The sequence below is a fragment of the Tigriopus californicus genome, chromosome 8 (assembly GCF_007210705.1).
Source record: "Tigriopus californicus strain San Diego chromosome 8, Tcal_SD_v2.1, whole genome shotgun sequence".
Lineage (NCBI taxonomy): Eukaryota > Metazoa > Arthropoda > Copepoda > Harpacticoida > Harpacticidae > Tigriopus > Tigriopus californicus.
Window position 1 is genome coordinate 2,854,159 of NC_081447.1, and position 9,306 is coordinate 2,863,464.

The window sequence follows — 9,306 nt, forward strand, 5'->3', positions numbered from 1 at the left end:
TTTTATTATTCTATATAAAATGTATTACATGCAGTACCCAATGTGACCAAAAAAACAACAACCCAAAATCATCAATCAAACCAAATCTAACATATATAAAAAACATAAAAACGAAAAATCACGTTTGTATGTATGCCGTATCATTTACCAAGAACGAGTATGGTCTCCTGGAATTTACAAGTAGAATATATTTTATAAAATCCTGATCCACGTCACTCCATCATAATCTGGCCAATGATGAGTTCATTGTCACAGTGGCACGCCTCAGAAGGGGGGCCTTATGTCATCGCGGTTCTTCTTTGCTCCCAATTCTCAATGGGTCTCTTTGTACAGCAAACCCCAAGGGGTTTAAACCAGGGGATTATTAGTGTGATCAGATGTTGTTCCAACGAGAATTGGTGTGTCTGGTGAACATGAGGAAACCAGCAGATCCTCATCCATAGATCCTCGCCGAGAGACTCGCGCTCCAAGAGCGAGATAGACAAGCTCCATCGGATAGCTTCATTGATGACAAACAAGGCATATTGCCCATTGGCTCTGACGCGGGGCTCCCCCGGACACATACCTCCTTTCTGGGTTTTATCAATGAATGAAGATTGTAATCAAATGTTTCACCATGTGGATCCGACATCTGCCTCGAAGAGTATCAAGTTCACGGGACTTGGGGAATCAAAGGGCTCGAACGAGTAGATTGAAATGCAAAAAATATGTTGTTTTTGCGCCCAATAGTCGGCAGTAAAAGGGTCCCATGTTAAAGTCGAAAACGAGGAAGCCAGTCGAAAAAGATGATTCATCATGATTTCAAAAGAAAAACGAGCTGAGCATCAAAATGGTGCAAGGTATGTATTTAGGAAAGCTTGGATATTAACCTAAACACGAAAGTCGACGAGATCGAGTATTAAAGGCGACCACACAAATGAGCAGACAGGGATTTGGTCGGGATGTGTCCTAATCCCTCTTTATGAGGGCAAATTGTGATGCAGGTCGTCGTGGAGGATGGTAGAAAGCTTTGACAAGATTTCGCTCAATCGGACAAATTGTGGGTTTTGATTGAACACCAATCCGAATAATGGAGGGAGATTACCGAGACCCCGTTAGATATTCAATGTCCTCATATTCATATCAAACACATGCGTCAGACCCTCGCCAAACTATGTCCATCTGGCATATACGTGTGCAACTAAAAACACTCATTCTACGGTAAATATCCCTCAAACCTGGAAAAGCCTTAAAATACTCAAAATATTACTCCACAGCCCACTAACAACAACTAGGTATTGCATTCGTTAGATGATGCTGTAAACGTAAGCCCATGGGTCATTTTGACCTTCGAGGGTGGCGATGCGTGTGGGATTTGCCCGGGCTTTCGAGAGGGAAAATCCCGTTAAGCGAACGAGCACAGGGAAAAGGACCGCACGGGGGAAAACAAGGGAAAGAGCGGAGAAAAAACTTTCGAGCGCACAGTTCGGTGAAAGGGATCATTGTATTGAGAGTGGATCTCGTTTGATGAGGACCAACTTGTGTTGCTGACAGTTTACATATAGTATCACGCTATGTCAACAAAGTGAAGTGGATATCACTTATTCAACAGGTGAGACTGGCTGTTTTTAATGCGTTGATTGAGTGGCAAAGGCATTTTTAGGAAAGACGTATGCTTCTTTTTAAGTTTGATTTTCTTGAAAGCTTCAACCCATTGGTCCACTTTGAGGACAAATTGGTAGTTTGTAATTCATTCATATTTTTATTACCGTATGAAAGGAAGTAGTCGAAATCCATTCCCTGTGGATGTAAAGCTTTCTTCAATCATATTTTACCCAAACATCATGTTAACATCTTAATTATCGAGGTACGAACTAAATACAGTTTTCTGTAGTCATTGTTCGTTGAGCAACATCTCCCTGCCTTGAGATTACTGGACATATCAAAGTCCAAGTAAATTTAACCCTTAACTTGTTTATTAACTGGAAGTTACTGAGCATCGTGTTGTTCATGTGAGAGCTCTAGGGTCTTTTCCCGCAAGCACTACCTGTTCCTAAATCAAAGTGAAATGGTGAGGTTCGAACAAAAACCCAACTTTCGGAAGAAGTAGTCCCTCCTCGCACACACAGATTTTTGTTAGTTTCTTAAAAATTTGCGAGTCAATCTTCTCATATCAGAACAATTTGCATGGTTTGTTATTGTGTTTCTTTCGAACCACCACCAATGTGCTTGAGACCTTATTTTCAATTGAAATCCACAGTTTCATCTTAGCATACATTCGCTCGATTTTTGACACAATTGAGTGTAAGAGTTGTTTTGACGAGTTACGTATCAGTATAAGTTTTCCCCACCGGCTTCATGGGTTATATCAATAAAATTACTTGAGTGTTAAACGAATTTCATGACTAATTTCATGGATTAGCATACAGGCTTACCTTACCTTACCTTTTCTTCCAATTTTGGATTATAGGATTAGCAAATTTATACTATGGTTTTCACTGGGTTCTTTGACCTCGGAGACATCCCTCAGGGAACAAGGGACCTATTCTGGAAATAAGCTTAAATAAAATCTCTCAATTTATGAAGAAACTGGAAAAGCTTACACGTATCATTATGATCTTGTTCTTTTCATCCTTTCAACCCATGTAATCGCTACAACAAAAGTAATTTGAAGTCAAGGGTTCAAATGGTACGACGTATGTTCGAAGAACATGTTGAAGGCTGAAAAAGACCTATTGTCTTTGAAAGACCCCATGGCCCTTATTGTTGTTCAACGCTTGCATATTATGGACCATTGGAAGACCCAATCAAGGCAAATTTCTAATATACAAATGACCGTTGAAATTTTCGAAAGAGATTTGTCCCCCCCCCCTCCCAAAGTAAACTTGAAATACAAAAGTTAAAGCGTAAATTTTTAAAACTTAAATAAAGCTTCAACACCAATATCTATTTCGTTTTCCAACATCCCATGCTTTAATACTGAATGACTTAAAGGTTGGTTGTTTTCCTGACGGCAATGCGGTTTCAATGAACGGTCCCAGTCTTCTCCGACCATCCGACCATCTTTAAGGGCTTTCACTTCCTTCCTTAAGACCCTATCTGCTTGGAGCAAGTTCTCAAGAGGCCATTCTGCATTTACTTAAAGCTTGTTGGGAGTCGTCCTCGGCGATAGGCTTTCTTGGTTTTGTTGGACCCTCCACACAAAGCCTATCAAAACCGGAAAAAGCCCAGTGGTCTCAATATGGTAATGAATCTCCTATTGAGACTCTGGAACCCAACCTTAAGGCCAGCTTGATTTCAAGCGCCTCAGACCAAGTCTGTTGGGTGGCGCGCGTGTGTATTGTACGTAATGGTGGCGAAGGCCAGCAGCTGGCATTTGGTTCTGCTCTCTGAGCTGCGAAGGACGGCTGATAATGATGGTCTTTTCTTCCACCCATCTTGCCTTCCACCCCTCTTCAAACCTGGTTCTTAACCTCCGCCCCCAAATCTCTTCTCCAGCTCTATGATTGGTCCATCGACGGAGAGAGAGAGAGTAGAGAGAAAAAGACGTCTTAATGTGGCTTGGAAAAGGAAGAGGAGTGCTTGAAGAGGGCGCCATTGGAGTTCCTGCGAAGAAAGATTGCGGCTTGACGGCGACGGACTTTGTCGTGGAGTTCGTCCTAGCTAGGGGGAAAAGAGAGAACTTATGGGCTCTTGGGGGGAGGGGGTTCTGTGGAACTCAAGGAAAGGGAGCCGAAGGCCTCCATCCGGTCCCAAGACACCCACCAGCTTGTGAGGATCCAAGGAGCTAACTAACGTAACGCAAGCAACCGTCTGAAACCAGCAACATGGAAGTCATTGGCAGGCCCACCTTCTGGGCTCAGGACCACCAACTGGATGGTATGGGGGGTAGCCATCAAATCTGTGCGGCTGGCTTCGTCTGGCCTCGTCGTCCGTCTTGGAAGTTAGTGCCAAGAAAGTGGCTTTCCATCCATCGGGCAAGATGCTTGAGTTGGTTGGGGTGCGTGTGGTCCCTTTGCCCATGACTGGGTAATATGTGTAAAGGGTATGGTTTTGCGGGCTTGTCCGCGTCACCTCGTTCATCATATCTAGATCTGCTTTTGCCAAAACAAATCAGTTCCCCTCCAACCACTCACTCAATATCTAGTAAACAAGCTCCTTGGATTGGATCCTGGTGGTGGTCATTCCGAGCAAACAGAATTGCGGTCCAGAGGTAAAATAACAGTTAATCCGTGTGTGCTTTCACTTCAAGGGGGGAAGAACACCTCGGCAATATGGCCCTTTCATCAACGCTTTTGAAACTTATGAGCCATGGATAACAGAAAACAAATAGTGCTAACATCTGGCCCGGGGGATCTTTGAAGAGTCATCAGAGTGACGGAAAAAAATCTTGGGCTCTTATGAGCGAACCCGAGAACCACGACAACTTAGTCGATATTTGCAGTCAGTGAACGGGCATAACAAAGCGGAACCAATCTAATTGACTTGTCAAGGGAAGCACCACACATTATACCAAACCATCCCACCAAAGAGGGAAAGAAGGGAGGGAAGGGAGAATGAGGAAGAGAAACAAGAAAAAGAAGAAGAAGAAGAGGGAGGGAGTCATGTACACTCATACGTGTACTCAGCGTGTACTGCTACTACCTAGACATGATTTTGTTCTCTCTCGATCGCTTGCGAGAGTTTCCTTTTGGGTGGCCAACGCCATATAGCACCAATATCACAATCTCAAAAGCGATTGAAACACACGTCCCAGCCCTCGGTAGGAGCCTAGTTCATAGTGTGGAGGAACATTTAATCATCAGTTCTAGTTTAGAGTGGTGACGGGGCTTTGAGGACGCTCAAAAATGATTCCATTTCCTCTAATTGATTGGGGATGGTATTTGAAAGTGTCGGAATAACTCACAAAGATTCGAGGCTCTCTCTATGGAGAGTCGAGTACACTCTATATGAGAATTGCTATTCACAACCGCATTTCAACCACAATGGCAGTAGGTGTGTCCAACGAGCTCTCGGTTCCTTTTGTTGGCACTCCAAATTCAACACTAACAGTTTTTTCCCTCTCTCGAAAAAGAGAAAGGGACTGACAATGATTGATTATGACATCCAATATCAGAGCTTTCTTGTTCTTCTCATTCCAGTCAGAGAGCCGTCTGCTCGAGCAAAAAAAAAGTCTTCCGAGAGAGGACAAGAGGACAGACACCACTTTGCAATTCTCCCCACGGGCACGACTGGAAGACCAAGACAATAATTGCTCTTGATAGGAACTTGATCATCCCCATGATGGAACCTTCTCTGTTCCATTCCGCGGCGGCCTCGGGGCTCTCATCCCATTTGTCGTCTTTTCATCCTCCAGCTCCTTCTTCATTGCATTCGCCGGGACAAGAGCCACCACCACCACCCTCACCCTTCCATGGGTTTCCTCTACCCTCTCCTTACCTTCTGGCCGCAGCCCACGCTTCTTCGCTCCCGAACTCTTTGACAGCCGCTCTCATGAAGCCGAGAGCCTCTCCTTATCCTCACCCCATTCCTCCTCCACCACCACCACCACCTCCACCCACATCTCACCATCCGTCGATTGCTTCCCTCTCTTCGTTGTCCGCTGGCACCTCGGAGCAATCCTTAATCAAATCAACGTCGATATCCTTCAGCTCGCAATCTGTGAGCAAACCAAATGGCATGACAAAGTATTCGATCGCCAGTCTGACATCGCCCACGGTGTCGTCCTCGCCGTCATCGGGCACTTCGGCATTCTTTCATTACCATCCACACCATGCCCACCAACGACATAATGCCAGCTCACCCGAGGCTTCAGCCTCGGAGAAGCTCTCTGAGAATGGCAGCGATGAAGGCATGACCACTAAATCCGAGGAAGAGGACCGGGACGTGGAGAACCGACCCCATCTTTCCAACCGATTTAGCTTGAGCTCTCGTAAAGATGCCAACAATCTTGGCAACACCACGCACCACCACCACCTCCCGACGGATTCGCAACTGCCTGGAGCCTCACAAGTGGGACCCCTAAAGCCGTCGAAGAAGAATCGGAATTCAAAATTGGCGCGATTGAGCATCAATGCCAGAGAGCGGAGACGAATGCACGATCTCAACGATGCATTGGACGATCTTCGCCATTGCATCCCGTACGCTCATTCGCCGTCAGTACGAAAACTCTCGAAAATTGCAACACTTCTCCTGGCCAAGAACTACATACTCATGCAAACCAATGCTTTGGAGGAATTGCGTCGATTGGTGGCCTACTTATGTCAGGCGGCTGGGATCTCTCTACCTAATGCGGCTGCGCTTTTAGGCCAACAATCTCGGAATGCCTTGCTCAACTTGAACATGGACAGGGATCTGCGACCAGATCTGTCCATGCAAGACTCGATGGACAGTCTACCTAGTCCTCCAATTTCTTCGTCTCAAGCTAGTCGTGGGACTCCCCCTCCCAAAGGATCTTCTCCGGGTCCCTGTTCTCCTCCCCAAGCTTCACCAGTCAAAGCCACGAATCTAGTCACTACGGAGTCCTCCAACGAGACCCCGGCCACTGGTCAGCAATGAATGTAAAATGTACGTCTCATTTGAATGTCGTCGTCTTACCTGCTGCTCACCACTGAACACCATGGATCTCACCGCAAAGTTTCCCCTTTTGACATTCTGTCCCTCACCTTCCCCCCCTCCTTATTAAAATGTTTATGATGTCATATTGTCAAGCAAAGAAAGAGGAAAAGAAATAAATGTCTGCAATAAAGAAATGGATGCCCCGACGTCCCCCAGCATCACCACCATCTCCATCTCGTTGGGTCTCTTTCTTTCTTCCCTCGCCAGGACTACGTATTATTGTTGGTACCGTCGTTGTTGTTGTTGTTGTCGTCGTCGTCGTTGTTGTTGGATCTGTTATGTTACAACTAGTACATGGCTCGTAAGAGTCATGCTCGTATCTACCACACAAAACCCGACATCTCTCATTAATTATCGTCTTTTCGTTCTGTATATCTTTGGCTGTGGATCGTGTCGAAAGCTCCCCTCGTTGCTCGACGTCAATGCGTGGGGTCTCTAGTATGTACTGTACATACGTAGGTATCACTTTGCTCATTCCTTTTCTGCTTGGTTGTTCACTCGGCATTAAGCACTGATTCAATTAGGACCATCCAACCAGTGCACGCTGTACGATTTTGGGCCATCGGGGTCGCGGAGGGATCACTTGAGATCGCCCTCGAGTTCGAGCGGGAACCAGGAGCAGAATCCCTCGGTTCGCTTTGGGATTATCATGTGAAAGCTGTCTTAAGACGGAGAGGAATAAAAACAGCACATGATCTACTTAACAGGCTTGGTTGGAGAAGAAGGGACGAACGAAGAAGGAACGAACGAACGTGGAAAAAGGAGCAGAATGGTGATCCTTGTGACCTCATCCGTGTTTGCAGGGATCCTCTCTTGTACGAAAAAAACACCAGAGTGGATATTAGATCGACCATTGTGCGGCAGAAGCACTAGTCAAGGGCAAGATTTCAGTTGTGGGATTGGAAACTGCCACGAGGATCCTCCTCATACGGAAAAGGTTTCAAATCTGGGTGACTTGGGTTGGAAGTTGGAACTGGATCCGCATAATATTTCCATTTGTAATACAAATGAACGCTGAACAGTCTCTCGCCTTTCCTCGAAGAAGCAGAAGCAAGATGGTTGCTCCATTCAGGGACCAAACCAGCCAGCCAACCAACCAACCAACCAACTCGCTTAAGGGGGGGTTGCCCACAAAACCAGAAATGATGGTTACTGATGGAATATTATGAAGAAGGCGCTTCAAGGAAAAATGAAGATCTTGTTATTGAACGACGCTAGTAGCTACTAGCTAAGCGCTCCATGTGCATGAAATATGTCCGGAGGAATCGGTGGAACCTTGAGTGGACTCCACTCTATGGATTGGTCTTATCTTATCGGTTGAGAGTGGGGCTTCCTCTTTCTTCTACTCAAGGTGTAATCTTAACGAGAGAGCTCCCCACGAAAACTTCTTCAATGGGGTTTTATCTGCCTCCAAAGTTTTCATCTGGTCTGTACGTAAAGGCTGATCCGGCCTTACTGCCTCAATATTGAAATGGAAAAAAGTTTTCCCATTTCCATCCAACCCATGCCCACCCATTATCTCTACCTTTGTTCGCCAGAGGGGGATAAACCACCCAACAAGGCTCAATATTATTATCGACACTAAACTTCGTAATTGTGATGAGAATCAAGCTATCGCAGTCCAATGTTCCACGCTCAAGATGCTGGGCTAGCAAGAATTTATCTTTAACATGGCTCCCGTGGTCCTGCTTGGGGTACTTGGGATCCTCACGGTTCCAAGCACGAGCGAGACTTTATCTCTCCACTTTATGTGTGCCATGTTCCACCACCACTTCGTCTTTTATGGGATTCGGAACCAACCCAACCAAGGATTGAAAGAGCATAAGGGAAAGAAAGGCGAGACGGGGAGTTCGAGAAAGCCAGCTAGCTCGTCTTTAGTTTGTTCCATAAACTCACGAAGGCTGAAGCTCCAATGGAAGCCGGATCTGTCGGAATAAGAGGAGGAGCAACATTCTACCCAAACATATTGTCGACGTCAAAGAAACAAATCAGCGAGCTAGAATTCCCCCTTCCTTCTAATTGGGAACATGGCGCACAGTCACGGTTTGTTTGACGATCTTGACGCGAATGGGAAAACCTCGCACCTGGGACGTGGGTGGCGGGAACAATTCGATTACCACAGGAATAGTCCAGTGTAGGTACTGGATCAACGTTTCTAACTAATTATTTGGTCGAGAGGACATGCTAGAACATCATTGGTTATTTGTGTCTTTGCTGATCACAATTCATGGGTTTGATCTTTAAGTTCAATATTAACAGATTTGCCATGCTTAGATTGATACTGCAACAATTGATGTCAATCCTCAATCCAGTATTAGATCGGACGATATGTTATGAGTTATTTGGGTCCAGTAAAAATCACTTCATTTTAGTTTGTTCTCTTACAAATATCAATCACCCAAAGACCAATCATGTAACACCTTACCTTAGTATCTTTTGGCAACATACAAAGCAAGAAAGGAAAAGGAATTACCGGCAAGTTGACAGGGATCAACCTTTTTAATGACCAACCTATGGCAAACCGCCCACAACCATCTTGAAGTTATCCAAAATTTTGTAACCCAATTACAAGATCCTCGCATCCAACAATCTCCTTTTGGGTCCTTGATCAATCGTAGTTGATACGAATAAAATGGATGTGTCTTTGTAGATGTGTATTATCATGTGTAACTTTGCTTGATCGTAACAATAGTAATAATAATGCATTTA

At 45.1% G+C, this 9,306-nt stretch overlaps 1 protein-coding gene across 2 annotated transcripts; it reads left to right on the forward strand.

Moving 5' to 3' along the window:
- Positions 1 to 1,462: 1,462 nt before the first annotated feature.
- LOC131885078 (oligodendrocyte transcription factor 3-like) lies at positions 1,463 to 6,794 on the forward strand. Of its 2 annotated transcripts, none has more exons than XM_059233010.1 (2): positions 1,463 to 1,591; positions 5,121 to 6,794. In XM_059233010.1, exon 2 carries the CDS (start codon positions 5,260 to 5,262, stop codon positions 6,535 to 6,537), a length of 1,278 nt encoding a protein of 425 aa, XP_059088993.1. In that variant the 5' UTR covers positions 1,463 to 1,591; positions 5,121 to 5,259; the 3' UTR covers positions 6,538 to 6,794. The 2 variants fall into 2 exon arrangements, with proteins under 2 accessions (XP_059088993.1, XP_059088992.1); XM_059233009.1 differs by lacking the exon at positions 1,463 to 1,591 and adding an exon at positions 3,951 to 4,192.
- Positions 6,795 to 9,306: the final 2,512 nt, after the last annotated feature.

Excerpts from the sequence above, each read along its gene's own strand:
- LOC131885078 (XM_059233009.1), top strand. The coding sequence starts at position 4,014 with ATGTGTAAAGGGTATGGTTTTGCGGGCTTGTCCGCGTCACCTCGTTCA. Across the intron at positions 4,193-5,120 it reads AACAGAATTGCGGTCCAGAG|TCAGAGAGCCGTCTGCTCGA; the intron begins GTAAAATAACAG and ends TTCTCATTCCAG.